Source organism: Pecten maximus, chromosome 14 (assembly GCF_902652985.1).
Source record: "Pecten maximus chromosome 14, xPecMax1.1, whole genome shotgun sequence".
Taxonomy (NCBI): Eukaryota; Metazoa; Mollusca; class Bivalvia; order Pectinida; family Pectinidae; genus Pecten; species Pecten maximus.
In genome coordinates, this window is record NC_047028.1 from 35,226,939 (window position 1) to 35,252,516 (window position 25,578).

The following is a 25,578-nucleotide window of genomic DNA, read 5'->3' on the forward strand; positions in this document are numbered from 1 at the left end:
CAATAAAAAAAGTCGCCCTTTCGCATTTGTTTGGTTCTTTTGTCATATGTCGTTTTTTCGTTCTTTGTTTGGCGGTGGAACCAATGCGACATAGCGACATAGCCTAAATCAGTCACTATACAAAAGTAACCTCGTGGTATTCTTTATGAAGACTTCGACAGAAATGTAATTGTCAATGATATTACCAAAGCAATAAAATATTTCAACACAAACAAAGCTTGTGGACACGATGCTATTTAAAATGAAGATTTAATAAAGTGTAGTGATGTACTATTACCACGGTAACGAGTTTTTATTTGATGAGGTATTTAGATCCAGCCATTTTCGGGAATCAAAAGGAAATATTGAACCTGTTTTAAAGAAGGAATATGTCAATTATTCAAATAATTATAGGGGTATAACACTTGTAAGCAGCTTAGGAAACTCTTGACATCTATTTTTAGATACAAATTGGTGCATTGTGATATCATTTACAACATCATTAATGATGCGCAGTTTGGTTTCAAACAACACATATCCAGCACATATTAGTTTTCGCGTTTCAATCGTTAATCAATCGTTCTCTTCAAAAAGGAAGTCTTTAAAGCTGTTTTATTGGTTGAGAAAATCAATATATTTTTATTGACGCATGATGGTGACACGGTAGTTTTAACTGAGACGTCTGATGGGCTACAACAGGTGCTAGACTCATTTTCAAATTACACGAGTAAATGGGATCTAACTGTGAATGCTAGCAACACTAAGTGGTTGTTTTCGTAATGGTAGTTAACTGAGAAATAAGAAAGTTTTTGTTATTATAAAAGCTGTGAATTAGAAACTGTTAATGAATTTAGTTATCTTGATGCGCTCCGAAATAATAATATACAATTATAACTTTTTGATGAGGTCGATACATGGTTGTATTAACATGGAAAAAAATATTAACCGAGGACAAAGTCGGAGGTTATTTTTTTCACGTTAATAAAACCTTGTATTAACCGAAATCAAAAGGCTTTAATAGTTTTATTATAAAATGACGTTTTTTTTTTTAAATAATCACGCACTGAAAGTAGGTATACATACACCTGGAATGATAGAAAACGAGTTCCATATTGTTTTAGCGTCTCATTTTTTTTTTGCAAATTTTAGAAATGCGTTTTTGAAAAGGTATTACGTGACAAATGGAAGTGTGTATAAATTAACTTCTTAAATAATTTCTTTCTACAAATAGCTACAGGGAATTAGCAAGTTTGGACTTTAAAGCTTGCAAAAAAGAAAAGGTTAGAATTATTACCTCGATGAAATAGTTCGTGTTTCTTTTAAACATATATGTTATTGCTTCTCAAAATCAAACAAGAGGATTGTGACAATTTATAGAGACTCTCTCCTTCAAAATTTATTTCAGCAATGTGACAGCAGCAATAGACATATGTACATCTTATACAATGAAATGAATTTGGAAATCAGGAAAGAAAAAAAAGAAAAAAAAAGAGAATGAAAGTGCAGGGAGATGGCAAAAATGTCGTAAATCAATTTTTATCATTTACAATAATATATTGAGGTGGTCGGGTGGCACAGTGGTAACACACTTGCCTTTCACCGAGGCGACCGGGGTTCGATCCCCGATCGGACACGTAAATGTACGTGGTCACCTGCCCGCCCAATTGCTTCAATCCGGGCTCACATGAGTGATTAACATAAGAAAATAAATAGAGGATATCTAACAGTGTCTTTAGTAATACCAAATATATTTCACTCGTGTGGCTAATATTAGCCAAACACGAGTGAAATATATTTGGTATTACTGAAGACACTGTTAGATATTTTGTTTATTACATTTTTTTATCAACGAAAACCCTACCCCGTATGCTAACTACGACTATAGCAATAATTTGTAAACAAAAAAAGTAGTTTCCCCTGTCCAGGTGCTGACATATATGTCGGGCTTTCTGATTGGTCAATTATTTTGGTATTTTCTAATCATTAATTTGATTGGTCAAATCAGCAAAAGTGATATTTTTCACTAGTGAAAAATATCACTTTTATAGAATGAATAATTTTTGATATTTCACTGGTAAAAATGTAATAAAACTTATTTCGCAATTTTTATAGAATAAGTAATTTTACTTCTGTTCAATCTTGATCTTAAGGACATTCGTGCTCCTGTTTCGCGTGTTCACAAAATGTTACCATGTAATTAACAATTTATTTAGCTATGATGTAACGAATATATAAATACACAAATATAAATATATACTATACAACGTTTAAATACATAAATACAGTCACAAATACACAATGTTTGACATGATATAAATAACAATAATGATTTATTAGGTACAAAAATACAATGTTTGATATAAAATAAATAACAATATTGATTTATAAGGTGTAGATAAACATTCAATTATTGGCCGTTTCCCAGACTTGGTTGGAATGCTGTTATTGGTTATGGTGATGTTAAAAGTCTCCTCAAAGCCCATTAAAGATTCTTTCATCGTGTCACTCCTCTATATTTGTCGTCTATGAGGCCTAGGGCTGATTGATAAGTTGTGAGCCTCATATTGAAGGATTTGAATTTTGCAGGACATATTGCATTATTTTTCAACATAATCCCCTTCAGTATCTATACACTTTTGCTAGCGGTGTTTAAGGACCCCAGTGCCACGTTCATGGAACTCCACTGTCATCCACTGCATGTTAGGGTTAGGGTAAGGGTGCCTTATATAGCAGTTTTCAGTTTTGGAAATAGACGAAAGTCTGATAGAGCGAAATAAGGTGAATAAGGCGAATGCTCAATTTAAAGCCACAATGGTTTTGCAAAAGCCGCTTGTTTTGCTTACTTTATAGTGCTACCTCGTCAATATATAAACTAACCAAATAAGACCAGTTCTTGGATACACGCCCTATATAGCCAGAGAATAGAAGGACTTAAAAAGAACATCCTTGAGTACCTTCTTCAATACGAACCTCACTACATATCAATCAACCCTCGTATTCTAGGGACGGTTGACGAGTGACACTGGACGTACTGTGTCGGGGTTAAGGCTTTCACGCTCGGGGTTTTGCCCGAGGATAGGGTTACTGTTTGGATTAGAAGTCACCTTCAAAAGTATAGCTACATTGTCGGTAAGATACAACAGAATACACCCTCTCTCTTCTAATGAAAATCCGGAAGGCCATCGTACCAGCGGACACTTAACCCGTTTATAATATTAGTTTATTCAATTGACTAAGGTAAGGGTCGTTGACGGAACCAATTTATCTTACAGTTGTAATTCATTTTGACGAATTATGAATGTTGATGGTTTTTCATTGGCAGACGACTAGAAACAGAGAGCGAGCTACATGTAGTAAGAGTAGTCTGTCGTCAAAGGTAAGATTTTAACCAATCAGAATTGTTGTAGGTCAGGCACTACTAATTGAAGGCTTGGAATGTGAATACAAACTGCAGTGTGTAAACAATAAACAAAAGCACACTGTTACGAAGAACGGGCGAATTATCGGACAAAGACACTGTTTGATAAACTGAAACTTGATACCATCTGACCACGGGTAACTTTGTCTGGGTTGTTCTGTAGACTGGAGGCCTTCAGATTGGTGACCCGGGTTGTCTGGGTTATTTTGTAGACTGGGGGCCTTCAGATTGGTGACCCGGGTTGTCTGGGTTATTTTGTAGACTGGGGGCCTTCAGATTGGTGACCCGGGTTGTCTGGGTTATTTTGTAGACTGGGGGCCTTCAGATTTGTGACCCGGGTTGTCTGGGTTATTCTGTAGACTGGAGGCCTACAGATTGGTGACCCGGGTTGTCTGGGTTATTCTGTAGACTGGGCGCCTTCAGATTGGTGACCCGGGTTGTCTGGGTTATTTTGTAGATTGGGGGCCTTCAGATTGGTGACCCGGGTTGTCTGGGTTATTTTGTAGACTGGGGGCCTTCAGATTGGTGACCCGGGTTGTCTGGGTTATTTTGTAGACTGGGGGCCTTCAGATTGGTGACCCGGGTTGTCTGGGTTATTCTGTAGACTTGGCTCCTACAGATTGGTGACCCGGGTTGTCTGTGTTTTTCTGCAGACGAGGAGCCTTCAGATTGATGGTAGGTTTTATATGGAGTATGTGTACTGGGACATTCAGACCATTGACCCGGGTTGTCTGTGTTTTTCTGTAGGCTGGAGGCCTTCAGATTTGTGACCCGGGTTGTCTGGGTTATTCTGTAGGCTAATAGCCTTCAGATTGGTGACCCGGGTTGTTTGGGTTATGATGTGTACTGGGCACCTTAAGACTGGTGATATGTTCGAGCTATGCTGTTCAGTGCGCTGTTGAATACGCAAGTTCTCTTCAGGTTTGGTTTCATACAAAATGCCAGCTGGCTGGGGATCAGATTTGTTTTGTAGGTTAACACTAAGAGTCAATTTTTTATTTGTCATTATGTCCTGATATCGTTGAATGAGGTTAAATCTAAAAACTAACCTTCTCGCGATAGATAGCATTGCTATTGTTTCATCGTCAGAAATACTTTCTGCTTCGCTTTAGATTTCAATTCCTGTCAATGACCTCTGATCGATTTGTGTTTCACTCAAACGCAACACAAAATACTATTGCAACAAACTCCAGTCACACCCTTACACTGCAACAATTGTTAACATCAGACGGAGACAATACAACTTTCCTATTGATAACATCAGACGCAGACAATACAACTATCCTATTGTTAACTTCAGACGGAGACAATACAACTTTCCTATTGTTAACTTCAGACGGAGACAATACAACTTTCCTATTGTTATCATCAAACGGAGACAATACAACTTTCCTATTGTTATAATCAGACGGAGACAATACAACTTTCCTATTGTTATAATCAGACGGAGACAATACAACTATCCTATTGTTAACTTCAGACGGAGACAATACAACTTTCCTATTGTTATCATCAGACGGAGACAATACAACTTTCCTATTGTTATTATCAAACGGAGACAATACAACTTTCCTATTGTTATAATCAGACGGAGACAATACAACTATCCTATTGTTATCATCAGACGGAGACAACACAACTTTCCTATTGTTATCATCAGACGCAGACAATACAACTTTCCTATTGTTATCATCAGACGGAGACAATACAACTTTCCTATTGTTATCATCAGACGGAGACAATACAACTTTCCTATTGTTATCATCAGACGGAGACAATACAACTTTCCTATTGTTATCATCAAACGGAGACAATACAACTTTCCTATTGTTATAATCAGACGGAGACAATACAACTTTCCATTGTTATAATCAGACGGAGACAATACAACTTTCCTATTGTTATCATCAGACGGAGACAATACAACTTTCCTATTGTTAACATCAGACGGAGACAATACAACTTTCCTATTGTTAACATCAGACGGAGACAATACAACTTTCCTATTGTTAACATCAGACGGAGACAATACAACTTTCCATTGTTATAATCAGACGGAGACAATACAACTTTCCTATTGTTAACATCAGACAGAGACAATACAACTTTCCTATTGTTAACATCAGACGGAGACAATACAACTTTCCATTGTTATAATCAGACGGAGACAATACAACTTTCCTATTGTTAACATCAGACGGAGACAATACAACTTTCCATTGTTATAATCAGACGGAGACAATACAACTTTCCTATTGTTAACATCAGACAGAGACAATACAACTTTCCTATTGTTAACATCAGACGGAGACAATACAACTTTCCTATTGTTATAATCAGACGGAGACAATACAACTTTCCTATTGTTATCATCAGACGGAGACAATACAACTATCCTATTGTTAACATCAGATGGAGACAATACAATTATCCTATTGTTATCATCAGCCTGTGTTTCTCGAAAACTGTGTTGTTAAATTTCTCTGTCAGTGTTCGACGTCTGTCATTGAAATCGTGATAATGGGAATGGATATCGAATAAACTGGGACAGGTGAACACCATGAGTTGGGGATGCAGGGCTGCTGCTATATAGAAATGGAAAATTAACATTTGGGAAGTTGAAATGATCCCGTTTATCATATAGCTCACTTATAAGACATCCCTGCAGGTTCAGTTACGTTGTTAGTAGTGCTAATGATATTTCATATTCCACAGGGCATATCCGATCGACATTGTGAATAAAGTTTTTGTTATTTAAAGATAGCATATCGTCAATATACCTAAAGGTGAAACTGAATGACTTAGCAAGGTCTCTGTTGTCTCTCCCGATAAGATCTTCAATATAACTAAAATGTAGCTTCGTATGAAAAAAATAGTTCAGTCAACATAAGGCCACGGTTTATTTCCATGGGTTTGTCGTTAGTCTGTTAGAAGAGATATGGTCACTAAACTTACAAAAATGTTGTCAATCAGAAGTTTATTCATTCTCACGATTTCAGTATATTTTCTCTATTCACCCAAGTCCATGTTCTATTTTAAATATGTTCCCGTATAAACATATGCTTCACAGCTATATACTTATCACACCGATCGACGTTCGTGGAAAAGAAAACTACTCCCATTACAGGAGAACGTAGACTTGGAATGGTGGTGTAAATATCGAAAAAAATAGATTGTTTTGACAAAAGAATCCTGCTTTAGGAGCGAACTTGCCATCAACCAATAAATCGTCATACACAAAGATTCACATACAAGACGCACACATTGATAATCATACAGTTGAGTTATTTACTACTTAACTGCAAATAAACAAAACAACATCAACGATAAACAGACACTCAGACCATGTCTAGTGTATACAGACTTATCATATCACAATTACCTACGATTACATTATTACATACATTCCCATATTACTCTCGAAATTGATTTACCTATCATTCTCATTTTACACGTACCTCTCATCATTACATTACATGTATCTATCATTCTGACGTTACACGTACCTATCATCATTACATGATGACATTACACGTATTTATCAAAACCGTCACACACCGTCACACACTGTCATACACTGTCTTACACGTCACACACTGTCACACACCGTCACACACCGTCACACACTGTCACACACCGTCATACACCGTCATACACCGTCACACACTGTCACACACTCAGACATCGTCACACTTTCATGTACCTATCATTCTGACATTACACGTACCTATCATTCTCACATTACACGTACCTATCATTCTCACATTACACGTATTTATCAAAACCGTCACACACCGTCACACACCGTCACACACTGTCACACACTGTCACACACCGTCACACACTGTCACACACTATCATACACTGTCTTACACGTCACACACCGTCACAAACTGTCACACACCGTCACACACACTCACACACCGTCACACACTGTCGTACACTGTCAAACACTACCATACACTGTCACACACCGTCACACACTATCACACACTCACACACTGCCACATACTATCACACACCGTCACAAACTGTCGTACACTGTCACACACTGTCAAACACTGACACACACCGTCACACACCGTCACACACACTCACACACCGTCACACAATGTCTTACACTGTCACACACTACCATACACTGTCACACACTGTCAAACACTGACACACACCGTCACACACTATCACACACTCACACACTGCCACATACTATCACACACCGTCACACACACTCACACACCGTCACACACTGTCACACACCGTCACACACTCACACACCGTCACACACTGTCACACGCCGTCATACACCGTCACACACTGTCATACACTGTCACACACTCACACACCGTCACACTTTCATACACTGACACACAACGTCACACACTGTCACACACTGTCACACACCGTCACACACTGTCACACACTGCCACACACTGTCACACACTGTCACACACTATTATAAACTGTCACACACTATTATAAACTGGCACACACTGTCACACACTGCCACATACCGTTCGTGTCTGTACAACTTTTATCTTTCTACAGAACACTTACAAATAAATAGATAGAAAATAAATGAATAGATAAAAAAACAAGTGTAAATAACTTCCTCGCGTCTCTATGCACAACTCCATCCTTGATCATAATAATAAATGTTTGATGACGACTATGAAACAATACGAAACTATTTGTCATTTTTATGGACAGACTATGTCAAAAGTGCGGAACAAAACATGTCCTGTATCGAATATCTTTGTTTTGTAACAGGTGGATTGCGATGATATCTTAAGTGCTGCACAAACAAAGCGACACGTAACGACACACAACCGTCTGGCGTGTACAGCGCGTCCTTTATCAGAAGTTAGTAATCACATATTTTAGTGTCTGGTGGTATTCCGAAACTAGATGTTGGTTTATACTGAGGTGTCAATTATCGATAAAAATCTATCGATCTGTGATGTGGAAAAGGAAAACGCAATGCAAGCATAAACGCAAAGCACGGTGCAGCATTATATGTATATCCCTGTCGGACAGAAACATGTTTTGTACCCCGTTCTATAATTTATTGTGATACACTAATATTTGAAATCGATTAATCTGAAGAAAAAAAGTAATTAAAACTACATGTACAAATTGATTGTGAATTTGTATGCTACAAGCAGCTAAATTATTTCTGTAGTAAAACAGAGTTATAAAATGTGCTCAGATAAATTGGTGACAAGTACCAACGACAAGAATCATAGATTTATTTTTGAAGGTGGGTTACCCTTCAAAACTATTAACAATGTGAGATAACATACGTAATTTGTACCTGTAGTGACACGGTATTTAATACAGAAACAGAGATATATGGCCGCGTCATTTATTACAAAAACAGAGAGATATGGCCGCGTCATTTATTACAGAAACAGAGATATATGGCCGCGTCATTTATAACAGTAACAGAGATATACGACCGCGTCATTTATTAGAGTAACAGAGATATATGGCCGCGTCATTTATTACAAAAACAGAGATATATGGCCGCGTCATTTATTACAGAAACAGAGATATATGGCCGCGTCATTTATAACAATAACAGAGATATACGGTCGCGTCATTTATTACAGTAACAGAGATATATGGCCGCGTCATTTATTACAAAAACAGAGATATATGGCCGCGTCATTTATTACAGAAACAGAGATATATGGCCGCGTCATTTATCACATACCTATGTAATCTTACAATAGTAATAAAACAAATTTCGGTGAATGTTTTCTGTCGGTTTGTATCACACATGTGTGATACAAGATGTTGTATCACCATACTAGCCGGAACTACTTTTAAGGGGAATTCCCTTTTCCATGAAACTAAAAATAGACAGTTCATTGGAAGAAATAAAGTGAAGCTGTATCTTACAACATTGATTAAAAATTATGAAAACATTTTTTTAAATAAATGCATTTAATTACAAATAAAAATCAATTACTTGATTTTAAATGTACGTTTATTTCTCTTAAATAAATATTGCCAATGCTCATAGTCTATCATCATAATATGGAACGTGCGGACGTTAACTTTGAAATTCTTCATGATATGATACTTGATGAAGTGGATAACGAGGAAGGGTTTGTAAATGACGAAGAACATCACATTGTTCCTTCACAGCAACCCGTACAAACATCTTACCCCCCATTACCTGCGTCTTCTCTCCAAATTATGCCTGTCCGCCCCCCCCCCCCCCTCCACCAACGCCCGTCCCCCAAACAATGACAACACCGTCTGATCATGTATCTTCAACTACTCCCGAGCGTTCATTTCATCAGGGATAACAGACTTGCGTGATTACATAATGAGTACAGAAATCCAAACACAGTAAGAAAAACTGAATGCGTTATAAAGAAAATTGTTGATTGGATTGCTGAAACGCCCCGCTCTGACGTCAGGTCATTGAGTGATTTTGTACCATTTGAAATGGACACATACATTGGGGGATTCTTATTAGGGGCCCAGAAAAAAATGACGGTTCCCAGTATTAACCGGATACACTGACAAGTTTTCATCGCGGAATTGACCATTACCTACGAGAAATAAACTATCCATACAACATAATGACATCAGAGTTATTTAGCACCAGTCGTCAGGTGCTACAGTCCCGTAGGAAAGAACTGAAACAACGAGGGTTGGGAAATAAACCGAACAGGGCTGAGCCGGTCAGTGAAAATGAGGAAAACGCTCTATGGCAAAGTGGTCAGCTGGGATTAGACCATCTGCAGTCTCTACTTCAACACTGTGTGGTATCATAATACAAAATTGTTGGGGTTCAGGGGGTGTGACGAAAACAGGCAATTAAAATGGGGGGGGGGGGGGGGGGGGGGGGGGGGATCTTGAACTGAAAACTGACGAAAACGGCCAAGAATATTAGGAATTTAATGAAAGATAAACAAAAACTCGTGGAGGCAATTCAACTCACCAGAGGTCTTTTAATCCAAAACGTTTTGTAAATCCCGAGAATTCATCCAGATGTCCAATCAAATCATTTAAACTTTACGCGAAACACAGGCCGCACGAAATGAACACTGCAGAATCTCCCTTTTATCTTGCTGTCAATCACAACGAGAACGGTAAACGTTGGTTTAAAAATCAGCCAGTGGGGAAAAATAAGCTTTCTGATATGATGAAAACCATGGCAAACAATTCCGGTGTAACGTTGAAAATGGACCCCAGTGGAAAATGGAACCCGGTTCCATTTTCAACGTTGAAAATGGAACCGGGATGCCGTGGAAAACTGACCCTCCTGTTGAAAATGGACCCCATCAGGTCTCTCTTTTCCACATGTAGCCTGTTGAAAACGGAACCCGTTGAAAAGTTAGCCACATGTACATGTTTCTCTGAATAATAGCACTGTTATAAGATACAAGTCTGTATACAATTAAAAAAGCATACAATTTTGATCGATGTTGATTAACAATTCGATCTTTGGTGACCCATATAATAACCTTTGGTATATCTTCAAACTGTAGTATAATATGCATATAAAATGTATACAATATTGATCAACATTGGTAAAACATTTGACCTTTGACCTTTGGTGACCCATATTATGACCTTTGGTATAACTTATCACTATGATAAATAATTCATCTAACACGTACACGATATTGATCGACACAGATTGACAATTTGACCTGTGACCTTTGGTGACCCATATAATGACCTTTGGTATAACTTATCATTGTTATCAGATATGCATATGACATATACACGATATTGATCGACACTGGTTGATAATTTGACCTTTGACCTTTGGTGACCCATATAATGACCTTTGGTATAACTTATCATTGTTATCAGATATGCATATGACATATACACGATATTGATCGACATTGGTTGATAATTTGACCTTTGACCTTTGGTGACCCATATAATGACCTTTGGTATAACTTATCAATGTTATCAGATATGCATATGACATGTAAACGATATTGATCGACATTGGTTGATAATTTGACCTTTGACCTTTGGTGACCCATATAATGACCTTTGGTATATCTTCAAACTGTAATAGGGTATGCATATAAAACGTATGATATGGTCGACACGGATAGACAATTTGTCCTATTAAACGTTTGGTTATTTATTCATAAACTGAGTTAAAGTGTTAATCAATGTACATAATTAGTATATACATTTTATATACACTTCTCATAACAGCCTATTGTGAAATCAAAGGTCACCTAAGGTCACGGGCCATTTTATTTTACCAATGTCCTTCAATATCGTTTATACTTTGTATCATGTACGTTGTAAGCATATCTTATCGCAACGTCTATGACAATATAAACTGGTACCGAGATCCAATACTTTTATGTGGTTCACTATTCAACGGGGTCCATTTTCAACGGGTATGTAATGAAAATTTAATATTTGGTTCCGTTTTCCACGGCATCCCGGTTCCATTTTCAACGTTGAAAATGGACCTGGGTTCCATTTTCCACGGGGGTCCATTTTCAACGTTACACCGGTCTTGTTGGAAAAAAGACCAACCCATCCCCCCGAAAAACTGTGCACAAAACTTTTGCATTCTGGCGTAGCACCGACAACAATCATGCAGTCATAAAAATGTCAACAGTGTGAATAATTATGCAGTGGCATCCATGCAGCAGCAACCAGAAATGTGCGAACTTCTACAAAATGTCCCCGAAACATCTTTGTCAACAAAGTCTGTCCGATCGACAATTTCTCGTAGTGAAGTGGCAAAGAGAAATTCCACAAATGAAAACGCGGTCGAACCAGTTAAAAATCCAATGCCAAGGTCATCTGGAGATTGTCAAAATCTTGCCACGGGAATGTTTTCTGGGGCAAATATTACTGGCGGCACATTTAACATTTCCTTTCAAATATCTTCCCAATCTTCCTCTCAAGTTATATCTCCTCCTAGGAAATATCATAGAATCCTACGAATCACTGACGATGACGATGACTCGGTGGCTTGTTTTTGTGAATGAATTGCACGCGCTGTGACATAGTCGCTCAACGACAGCACATTAGCTATATGTCTAGGTATGGAGAATGTGTTTGATGCCATCGAGATATAGGTTTCATTTGATTTTCTACTATATCCATGCTTAACTAATGCTAAATCAAATTAAATTAAACAGTATTTGTAAAGTTTGCTGCTTGAAGTAAACGATGTTGTATTTTAAATCATCATTAAATACCGAACATTTTCACTGACAGTTGGGAGAATTCATTAACATATATGTGATTGCAAATAAATGATTTCGCATCAATTAGTGTTGTGATTTTCCTTTACATTATCAGTTTGAAAACAGAATGGAGTTAATCAGTAAATATTGATAAAGTGTAAACTGGCTAGATCTGTCAACTAGGCCTACACTTTTAATCAGTTGACGAACTTATGATGACGAGATGACGATTTTTTTCTTCATTGAAAACGAAAATAATACAAAGTGATGTGATGCCACTTTAAACCGCAAATGGATTCCATAATTAAGGAAAGTTGTAATTAATAAAGGTTTGTGATAAAAACAAAACCACCCATATGTGTTGATCTGTCGAGTCGGATCGCCCGAGTTTCTTGCGAGGAGGAAAAATATCACTCGTGTGGAGCACACGAGTGATATTTTTCCTCCGCATGTACGTACATGTATATAACGTAAAATGTATTTGTTTTACAATAAAGGCGAAACAAAACAACTATTTATGTAAAAACCAATAAATCTTTTGTGACCCGATTCTCACAGACACGATATCGGGTTCTCCTAGGAGGCACACATTTCCTCAAACATTGTTATTCTCTTTATTTCCTACTTCAAGAAGAGTTTATTAACAGAACAAAATAACTTAACAATAGCAAACAACATAGTCTAATAAATCATGAAAACAATATATATGTAAACATTATGATTAATCAAAATATTAATAGATCAATTTTATATATCATTCACTTAAAGGAAGCACAATCTGATAAAAATCATATAATTATAGCTTTTGCGTATTTTTACGTAATCTTTGCCTGAACAAATGCTATATTTAATCAAATCGTAGGAAACAATGTATAATAATTTAATTTTGTATGAAACACGCATTTTCATTGGCTGAAATAATTTTGTTATACCTCCATAACAAAATTTTTGACGTTGCGAAATGTAACGTCATTTTTGATTGGCTGATGGCGTTGCGTAATAATTTATCCCAGAAAAGAGTTCGCCAAAGAAGTGAAATATCTTGGTGTGTATAAGACGAAATTAAATTATAAGAATTAGCATTAATTATTTTTTCTGTTATACAGTCATAACATAAAAAACTGGAGTGTACTCTCTTCATAAACCGCTTCGCGGTTTATTTAGAGTACACTCCAGTTTTTTCTGTTATGACTGTATGACAGAAAAAATAATTGATGTTAATCCTTAAATAACTGCGACGTATGTATACATGTCTGTGACGTCATAATTGACGTCTGTGACGTCATAATTGACGTCATCAAATGACGTCCGGTATTTTGAGATTTACCCGACTTTCAGTTTAAGGTAAATGAACACGAAACTTAATTCAATTAAAAACATTTACTTCTAAAAATCCTTATGATCGGCCCAATTGGCCTTCTGGCACTCTGGAAACCAGAAGTTCGGCCAAATCGGCCTTCTGGCACTGTGGAAACCAAAAGATCGGCCCTACGGCACTATAAGGGTTAATTATGTCGCAACATTTCACCTTAACATTGCCACTTTATTTGTGTAGTGTGGAGTCCGAGCCATGATTCATCAAAAGATTGTTGCATTTTTTCACCACAAGAGAAGTTGAGAAAGCTTGCTCAACGCAAGTTGATCAGATGTGGGTAAGTATTGCATTTAATTAAGATAAATTTAGATGTTTATATGGCTTGTAATTGCACTTATGCGTTTCGTATGAAATTTATAGACGTATTTCCTTATAGAAAATCTTTTGCTGGATTGCACTTTGTTAATCTATGATACCGATTCTCTATTTTGAAAATATATTTCTCGTTATTTGATAATGGGTAATTCGTACATGTGTCACAGAATAGCGATCAATATCTTTTATTCAAAGGTCTACGGTAAATGTGTGATTGATGAATCATTCATATCTATACCTTTCGTTTCAGAATGTTTTTGGGACTGCTTGACAGTGGCGTTTTCATCTTTCATGGTAAATAAATCGATACAATATGTTAGTATTTTCTTGTTTTTTAAGTCTTGAGTTATCAGTAGTTTAAAACTACTTCTTTTGCAGAATATGGACAGAGTCCAATCCTGGTCTCATCTAGATAATCAGGTTTCTACTGATGATTTATATATACCTGGAGTTCATGAACCTTTTCGACTCGATAGAAATGTTGCTGGTGGAGGGGTACTAGTCTATGCAAACAATCTTTTAAAAGTTAACCTCTTACCGGAACTAGAATTTCCTGGCGATGAAGTAATTTGGATAAATGCTATTCTAACAAATTCCTCTTTTATTATTGGCACTGCTTATAGACCTGAACACTCTGTTTCACCTCTCTGGGAAAATTTACGTACATCCCTAATAGTTACTAGTGATTTAAATATCGACATATTAACTGCATCTACAAACCATCTTCTTTTCGATATCATAAACTCTTTTATATTAACTAATGTCATGACTGGACCAACTCGTATTGGATACGATCAAGTCTCTACTCGTCGCGATCCTCTTAACCCAATCACTATCCAATATTCATTCATCTGTGATTTTAGTTGATAGGTCTGTCAGTGACCATGATAGTTATACTGCTTGCATTAACATTCCTTGTGCTTTTAAATCTACATATAAGCGTAAAATATGGCTGCATAGAAAGGCTGTCTTTCAACAATTAAATAATCTTATTTCTGATTATAACTGGAACGACCTTTGTCTTGGTTGTAGCTCGATTGATATTGCTTGTAACCGTTTTAATGAATTTTTCCTTAATTTTGCAGATTCATGTATTCCATCTAATTGGTCACTTTGTGGCCAAATGATAAACCATGGATGACCTCCAAATTAAGGAAAAAATTAAGAATTCGTAATATGTTGCATAAAATAGCAGTGTCAACAAAGCTTATTTCGGACATAAATAGATTTAAGTAACAGCGAAATAAGGTAAACAACATGAAAAAACAGGCAAGTATACTTTAAAAAAAAAAATGTTCATGGTTTAATCGAAGCTTTTCCCACTTCTGATCCGAAATCGTACTGGAGATTTATTAAACGACTACTAAAATCAGCTGGTTCTTCACACTCTGTTCCTACTCTTGTAGATCCTCTTTCTAATACTGTTGTCTCTAATGATGAAGATAAAGCTAACCTCCTAAATGACTATGTTTTTAATATAACACAAGTAAATGATTCTAACACTGAAATACCTATTACTGAACCAAAGACTAACACAACGTTTTATTATGTGCGAGTGAATACAAATGAACAAAAAATGATTCTCTGTTTTTGAGTTACAGATAATTCACCCGTTTCATATCCCCGATTTACTGATCGAAAAAAAAATGTAACAGTGAAACCATCTGACCCAGGACTTTTATCATTTTTCATACTCTTTAACACATCTGTTGGTTCCTTATAATTTGTATTACCTTCTAAATTATTTTTTTCATCGACTGTTAGTTTAGGGATATAAGTAAGTGAGAGATCATTAATCCATGAGTAATTAGAGGGTTTATCATTATTTCTATAGAGTCTATCACAATACTTTCTGGTAGATACTGAAGCTTGGTAAGGCCTCGGGTGAGAATGGAATCAGACACCATATGTTAAGAAAGACATCACAAGCTGTTTGTTTTTCACTTGAAATCTTTTTTAATATGTCATTGTCAACAGGTATTTTCATGACCACTTGGAACGTAGCTAAAGTCATGTCTTTGTTCAAAAAAGGAGACAGACATTCACCTTCTAATTATATACCGATATCTGTTTTATCTACTGTTTGATTTTGAACGTGTAAATAAATAACGTATTGTTTTACAAATACCAATCTGGTTTTATGCATACCCATTCAACTGTATATCAGCTGATAGAAATGTATCACAACATTTGTATTTCACTTGAAGAACAGAAACATATATGTATTGTTTTCTGTGACATTTCAAAGGCCATTGATCGTGTGTGGCTAAAAGGTTTAATGGAGAAGCTAAAATCTTATGGACTTTGTGGTGAATTATATACCTGGTTAGAAAACTATTTATTTGACAGGCGCCAAGAAGTGTTCTTAAATACCCCTTATTGAATTTAGCAGGGGTTCCCCAAGGTTCCATTCTTGGTCCGCTTTTGTTTTTAATTTACATTAATGACATTGCTAATGTCCTTGAGTCAGTTGCTCTTCTTTTTGCCGGTGATACGTCTGTAATAATGTCTTCCTCATCATGTCTTGACATTCAAACAGTCTTAAATAGGGATCTTGAATCATTAAACGTGTGGTCTAAAACGTGGCTGGTAACTTTTAACCCAGAGAAAACTGAGGTAACTTTTATTTCGAACTTTATTCACAAAGATGAAGATTTAAAGTTGATATTTGATGAAAAAGATTAACAAATTTTCTGATTGCCATTGGCATTTTTGAATTTATTTTAATGCGAGCGCCAAGTTGGTTATGATAAAAATAAAGGTATTAAGAAGATTAAACTTTGTGCTAAATCGAAATATTCTTTGAAGATTTTATAAATCATTTATCTTGCCGGTTTTAGAATATGCGTGTGAAATATAGGATAGTTGTACTAAATTTGAAACTGAATTGTTAGAAAAAGCTCAAAGAAGAGCTGCCCGTATCATAACAGGTCTTCCCCCGTATGCGTGTATAGAAGCTCTACATTTTAAACTGGTTTAGGTACTCTTCAAATCGTCGAAAACGTAAAAAAAAAACACGTATATATAAAATGCATAATAGTTGCAGAATATAACCGATACGCTCTTAGAAATAACAGTGATTATCGAGTTCCTCCTTTTAGTGGGCTTTCTCAAACGAATCTCTCATTTAAACCTTCCATTATTCTTAGCTGGAATTTGTTAGATCTATCTGTACGATCGTTGCTCATCTCCACCTACCTTTTAGTTATGGTGAAAGAAAGTTAAATATTTTACATACTTGATTGAGGCACAATTGTAGTTTTCTAAAATATGATCTGTATCGAGTAAATCTTATTAATGATCCATCTTGCACCTGTGGACATCCTTGTGAAAATGCCTTTCATTTTTTCTTTGGATGCAAATTGTATGACTTGGAAAGATTATATATGCTTCAAAGTTTAAATGCCTTAGGTTTTGTTTTGGATTTAAAACTTCTCCTGTTTGGAAATTCAGATCTTTCTGTAGACATAAACTCTCCAGCAATAGATGTATTCTTGTACCCTTTCTTGCAAACCTGTGTCTATGTAACATAATCTATATATCTACTTTATGTTTATGTCAATGATGCTATCTCAATGACTTCATGTAATATATTTGTATGTTGGGAAAGGGCGTCCATAAGTTGAAAGAAACTTGTGCCTAATCCTTTCTCACACTTAAATTGGACAGCCGTGCTAGCCATGTTCCCAGCATGGAGAACTCGTAAGTAATGTCGATATTCGTTACCACTTTCCGCGGTTCCTTTCTCTACAAGACAATGACGGCAAGCTCCATTCCACGTGTTATATTTTATGATAGATTACTTTACAGGCCGTTTCCTTTGTCGTTTCTGCGGAACTGCTCCATGTCAGGCTAAACGAACATCCTGGAAGCGCTTCAGACCCCGTATCAAGAATGTGTCCGAGTTCGAGGAGCGATCCAATGCCATGAGGTTGTTCAGCCTTGGACTGGAGCTGTCCGTCGACCTTACAAAAGAACTTCCCCGGGATGAGCTGTACTGGGCTAGGAAATACTGCGATCAATTTAAGGAGGACAACATGGCTCTATTCCCGCTGTGTATCCAGCGTCAAATCAATGACTGGTACCCAGTGTCTTACCAAGTATGTACTCTGTCCCTCACAGGTATACCCCTTTGTCCCTTGTCGGACAGGGAGTCTCGTTACGTACCCCGTCACCCGACTAAGTTATCTCTTACTCGCAAACTCATATCAATTTTCAATTTCACTCAAATTCAAATTAATAATTTGAAAAATAAAACACTTTCTGTTTAAGAGACCGGAACTAGTGCGCATGTATACGTTATTGTCACGTTCAATCTGTTATTCATTTATTTAACCATTTTCTTTCAGATTTAAGAGTGTGTAAGATGGAACATAAGTGGTCGTGGTTACGTCATCGATTTGTGTGATACCGCTCTAATAGTATCAACCTTTTTTTCATTTCTGATGAATGAGAAATATTGACCTAGTGATATGTTCTTTTTTGTAACTTTGTTAAGTTTTATATGGTGAAATAGCTATTTTGAAGAGAAGAACATTGTACTTAGAACTGTATTACGATACTTTGGTTTGGTTTGGTTTGTTTAATGTCCTATTAACAGCAAGGGTCATTCAAGGACGTGCCAGGTTTTAAAGGTGAAGGAGAGTCGAGTACCCGGAAAAAACCACCGGCCTACGGTCAGTACCTGGCAACTGTCCCACTTAGGTTTCAAACTTGCAACCTAGAGGTGGAGGGCTAGTGATAAACTTCAAATTTCAAAACGCGATGAAGGCTTTCCGTCGATTTCGTATTCTTGGTCTGCCTCAAAAGGAAAACCTATACATGAAGTTAAATATAATACCCTGTATATTCTCAAAAAATAGCGATTACATATTTTAGATGAAGAACCCAAGAAAATTGTCCGTTATCCCTGATCAAATTAAAGTGAATGTGCCAAGTTAGCGCACAAGGGAAAACTTCATATCAACTTGAAGAAATTTAGCTTAAAAATGATTCTTTGGTTTTATTTGAGGTCTGCTTTAAAGTCATAAAAGCTGCAAAATAAAAAGTTATGAAAATAAATGATAAACAGTCTGTTTTATTTTGTAAAGTGTGTATTGTAAATAAAGAAAAAAAGCCACCAGTGAAATGACAAGTTTTATATACAGATAAGAATGTATATTCAGATATTGTTTAGATTAAGAAAGTGTTTATTGTATAGAGTTTGCAGTAAGCTTGTCAGATCTCTCACTAGAATGACTCGAATATATCGAAATTGTTTATATATATATTAAACATTCTTAATTCTATTCCGGGTGACATTTGCCATTGGCTTTGATGAAAAAACCTTAAAACTAAAGAAAGTATTGTTAAATCAATGTATACATATTATAATTGTAGCATAATATACACTTCTGTATCCAACCCTAGAGAGAGAGAGCTTCTATAGGCATTGGCCGTTTTCTCAACAAACCATCGATTTTTTTAATTCAGTAAAGTCCTGGCAAATGAAACATTTATTTAGTTGACCAAATAATTTTAGCATTAAGTTTAGGCTTAAAACTTCAACACTTCCATAGAATAGATATTGCCGTCATTATCAAAGATCGGGTTTACATGCATTCCGTTGCTAGTAACAAACAAAGTTTTTATCAGAAACTTTTCCAAACTGAAATTTTAAGCCATTTCTATATATGGTGAAGTTGACATACACCTCAATTATGAACTGAAATAGTTATAGTTTATAATAAAATCACCAAGACATCACAATATGGCGGGATACTCAAGAAATGGAGAAGCATAAAATCGATGACATTTTAGTATTTTTTCCCCCAAGAGATTTAAACCTAGAAAAGATCAGTTTATAAGATGAAGTGTACGCATCTGATACATATGAATAGTATGTCGAAAGAAAGACGTATTCAAGACTCATAACCATAGAATATCCAAGTAAAACCGATACGCTCAGTCTATTAAATTTGAACTAAAATGAACTCGACTGGTCCCTGTGTTCATTATTAATGCTTAAAAATTGAAACATTAAAAGTCAAATATATTAACTTTACCGTCCGATAAAATTTCTTTGTTAAGCCCATCTGGTCAGGATCGACATAGTAGGAGTTTGCGATTCATATTTCTAACTATGTAAGGTAACGCGAGAATCATTTTGCCATTTGGAAATGAAACTGTCCCATTGAAAAAACACATTGTCCGCATTATCTGTGTTATCGCATCCCTCACGAAATGTCAACCATTACCAGAGTATCAACATGGACAGAAGGGGAATCATTTGTGATGTATACATATTTGGACGGCGTTAAAAGAAATATCAAGTTGTCTACAATCGATGACATTAAAAATGAGATAAAATTTAACACGGACCAATTGCGTTATGCTTGATATGGGATATAGGATAATAAGGATAATCAATTATAAAGGTGAAATGGCTGGCCAGATGTGCAATAAGGGGAATCCCCCCCCCCCCCCTCCAAAAAAAGGTAGATTGTCGAACAAATATATACTACATTTGCATAATGAAGTCTGATACAAAGGATGACGTATGCGGAACAGGGGCTGGACACTCGCATCGATTCTCTCCCGCATGAATATATACTTGTTTGACGGTGTCTGATACCAATTATAAGGTCTTCAAGCACAGGGGCTAGGCACACGGGTCGATCTCCTCCCAGACATATCTATTTTTGAACGAAGTCACAGGGGCTGGAAAAACACATTAATCCCTTCTCACATATTTAGGCTTGTTTGATGAACTCTGATACAAATTTTAATGACGCGGACACAGGGACTGGATTCTCGCATCGATCCTCTCCGACGTATAGATGTATTTGCATAATGACATCTGATAATATTATATCATCGGCGGCACAGGGACTGGACACACGTGTCGATCATCTGCCACATGTATATATATACATACTTGTATAACGAAGTGTTATACCAATTAAAATGGTCAACATCACAGGGGCTGGACACATGCATCGATCCTCTCCCTCATGTATATACGTTGTATTATGATGTCTGGTGCAAAATGTGACGTTGGTTGTACAGGTTCTGGACACATGCATCGATCCTTTTCCACATTATTATATATACTTGTTTAATGAAGTATGATATAATGTCGCGCCACAGGGCGAGACTCTCACACCGATTATCTCAAAAATGTATACAGATATACTATGTTGGAAAGAATCGATGGGAATTTAAGGACCCTGTGCTGTGGCGGCACAGGGGCTGGGCACACGCATCGATCATCTACCACATATATATATACTTGTTTTAGTTATGATGTCTCGTGCTAAATATGACGTCGGTTGCACAGGGTCTGGACACATACATCGATGCCCTTCCACATATATTACCTTGTTTCATGAAGTCTGATATTACATCGCGTCACAGGATCGGGACTCTCAGACCGAGTCTATCAAACATGTATACAGGTATACTATCATAGAAAGAATCTATGTGTGTTTCCAGACCCTGTGCTGCCAACATAGTGCTTTTTATCAGACTTCAATAAACAAGTATATATGTGTGGTGGAGGATCGATGCGTGTGTCATGTCCCTCGTTATATAAAATTCCAAAGTGCCATGAACAACTTCTATATATCCCGAGAACTCGATGCAACATAATATATTGTACATGATATTTTTGCACTGAATGTGTACTTTGAGACAAGTAGGTCAATCGTGATATCAGCGTGTGATATAACAAAATTAGGTTGTATTATTTTAATTGGGTAATTAGATAAAAAAAAACAACAACAATAGGACCATGGGCCTTAACGGTAATCAGAGTTCTGAAGTATTTCAGTCAGTTTGACCTTTTTTTGGCGTCGGTCATCAGCCTCTTGAAGGTAAGTCATGCTAACATGTGAATGCCATAAAAATGTCATACCATACTGATCACTGTAACTAATTCCAATATCATTTCAACAAAATTATATGTTTTACCATTATATAAACTATATTATATAAAGTATACCGAAACCCCGGGTCATGGAATTCACAATTTTGATAAAGCACCCCGAAACCTACGATGACTAAATGATTTTGACCTTTTGAAATGACCCTTTTTTGCCCCGCCTCCCAGTCCAAGTTTAATTTTTAATTGTCGAACATAAGACGATTAGAAAAGGTCATTTGAGGTGTAGATCTCAGGTGATCTAAATAAAAGAAAAAAAAATATACAATAGAGTTTTGTTGACATTCGAATACTGCATGTTCAATATTTTATCAACATCAATGAATACTGTTGCCTTGAACGCTCCTCAGAAAACGTAGCGTAAGGTACTTATATATTTATATTGTTACAAATGCACATTTAACTAATATTTTGAAAGCTTTATATATTTGCTACTTTAAAACTTGTATCAGATACCTACAGTTTTGTAATATCTTACAATGAACAACTACAATGAGGGCATTTTCATATCATGCTTTATTTCACAAATTTACCAACAAAAATGGAGTAACCAGCGTTCTTTCCGGTGGTGTATTTCGCTAAGTTGTATTACACTTCTTGCAAAGAGAGTTACCACGCCTCTAACAAACGACAGAAGAATTGACGAGACTTCAGACATACTCGTTTGACATGGCTGTTAAAGTATATTCATCTCGATTTCACGGCGATTCTTCCAGTGTTTTTCGTTGACGTCGTTATTGCAATCTGTTGTTCCTAATAATATCAACAAAACAGATTGTTGTTATTGATATGCCGATTTCAAATCAGATATGCTACCACTTGAGTAAGGGAGAAATCTTGTGTAAAAAAACATAGAGCCTTTTTAATTTTTAATTATTTCGTTTTTTGTTTTTTGTTTTTTGTTTTTTTTTCGAATAAGGGATATCTGCTACATGACCCACTGACTTAAAAGATGTCTTGAAGTGTCTTGGAATCTACGCTGTACCTCAAATAGTTACGTCATTAACCAATTCAGTAACGAGTTAATTTGATTCTACATTAACAAGAGATATTTTGATAATGGCAAAGTGACAAAATGTCACCGAAATTCATTTACTTAGATTGAGCCAAATTGGAATATGGCACTGTGTTTCTCAGGTCTATGACAATCATGAGCGTTTTATAATTATTATCTTTTTTAATTTTTAAGTAATTTCATTTTCGCCATCATTTATATTAGTCACATCAAATATATTCCCATCTTTTCCACTAGAGTAACCGAGATACAGGTTGGTTGATCGTGTCGACAGACACATTGTTAAGCGTAATTTATATTTTATGTTGTTTGAAACCTGGCAACTTACTCTTTGTCGCTTCCTGAATATAGCTGAGGCCGTGTACAAGAATGGATTGATGGCAGCATTGATTGGCAAAACAAACACCATAACCCACGCATAAACACCGTGCGGCATCTGGTATCCAAATTTTGAAATCACTCCTATAAATGTATAAACAAAAATGCCTATATATATATTGATGACAACAGTAAGACCTATTACGTTGACATTACATCCACCGACCATTTAATAATAGTGAAATACAGAGAAATCCAATTGTTTTTTTATCTTAGAAGAATAATCCTTACACCAACGAGAAAGCACTCAATCTAAATCACTTCATACATATTAGCAGATATCCTTCAAGAATGGTATGAAGGGTTACAGAAGTTATAAAAAACAAAAACAAAAAATTTAAACAGGTATAGTGACAGTAGCTTCTGTATCAAAATACTAATGTCTCTCTGGATATGGCAAGTTTAATTAATCTTTCGCAAATACCCCTTATAGTCATATATATTATAGTATTCCACACTTGTAATTTATACATTCTAACCTTGTTATCTCGAAGTCCAAAGGGTCATGATACAATTACGAGATGTCCCGAGTAATATGTCAAACAACAGAAGTTATATATTTAAAAATTTCACATACCCATTACGCCGATCGGAAACCAACAGCAAAAGTCGGTCGCCACCACCATAAAGAGAGTTCTTGCTACAGATATATCCCGTTGACGAGACTGTGACGAGGCCATACGACGCCCTGGGCTTGAAATCAAACTTTTAAACATGCCGATTTGCCCTATGGCTATAGCTAAAAAGACGAGACAGTTGAGACAAACAAACACTGCAAACGAATATTCAGCACCTGGTTGTTCGATGTCAGTCAATGGTAAGGCGAGACATACCCCTGACTGAGAGTAGTATTCCCCCTTGAAGTAGGACTGCATGGAAATAACTGGGATGACTGCAAGTGTGGTAGAAATAAGCCACAGACACACCGAGACCACAGATGCCTGTTTCCACGAGATATTCTGTTTGGAAAGACGGGACATTGGGAACATAATGACAATGACTCGATCTATCGTCACCAGTAGAATAAGAAACGTCGACATCTCACTGGATATACTGGATAGAACTCCAGCTGTGGTACATAGAGTACTTCTTCTCCATGTTTGGTTGTTCACAGCGTAAACACCGTTATAGTAGATGTCTACAATGCCTATCACAATCATGTAGACGCCCATTAGACAATCTGATAAACTCAAATTCAGTACAAAGAACGAATAACTCATTGTAAGATTATCTGTGTCTATGAATAGTCGGTAGAACATGACAGCAAAATTCCCAATTAAAGCACAAACTCCAATTACCCAGAGACATGTTCTTAGTGCAACTGAACCTATCAATGTATAACATGAAGATATCGCATCTCCTTCTGATTTGCATGACACATCTCCAAACCAACAATCCCCTAACTTTTTAGGATCTCTCAAACATCTATTGTCAGAAACAGACGGAGGCTTAACACAACACATGAATGGAGTATCGGTCAATAAAGTAGACAGATTATTTAATCCTTCAAACATGTGTTCCTGTATTTCTATTTTGTTACCTATGATATTTAAAAGGTTTAATTGACTACAATTGGAAAATGTTCCAGCAGGTAACACCTCAAAGCTATTGTAGGATATGTCAAGCAATTTAACAGAGGAAGGTAAAACAGGTATAATGGATAGGGTATTGTTGTTTAGAAAGATCCAGCCAAGCACAGATAAACCACTGAAAATATCATCTGGAAGGATTTCTATCTGATTTTGATTTAGAGACAGTTCGTAAAGTGTATGTAGTCCCATAAAGACATCAGTCGGAAGGCTCTTTATATGATTGTTACCTAGAGACAGATCTTTAAGTGTAGATAGTCCAGTAAAGATATAATTTGGAAGAGTTTTTATCTGATTGTTTACTAGAGATAGTTGGTAAAGTTTACATAGTCCAGTAAAGATATCACCCGGAAGAATGTTTATCTGATTGTTATTTAAAAACAGATGTGTA

General features: G+C 36.3%; 1 protein-coding gene across 1 annotated transcript; it reads right to left on the reverse strand.

The window, feature by feature from the left end:
• Positions 1 to 22,706: 22,706 nt before the first annotated feature.
• LOC117341605 (G-protein coupled receptor GRL101-like) lies at positions 22,707 to 25,390 on the reverse strand. The gene is made up of 3 exons (XM_033903455.1): positions 24,176 to 25,390; positions 23,549 to 23,682; positions 22,707 to 22,958 (listed from the first exon to the last, which is right to left on the reverse strand). Exons 1-3 carry the CDS (start codon positions 25,377 to 25,379, stop codon positions 22,893 to 22,895), a joined length of 1,404 nt encoding a protein of 467 aa, XP_033759346.1. The 5' UTR covers positions 25,380 to 25,390; the 3' UTR covers positions 22,707 to 22,892.
• Positions 25,391 to 25,578: the final 188 nt, after the last annotated feature.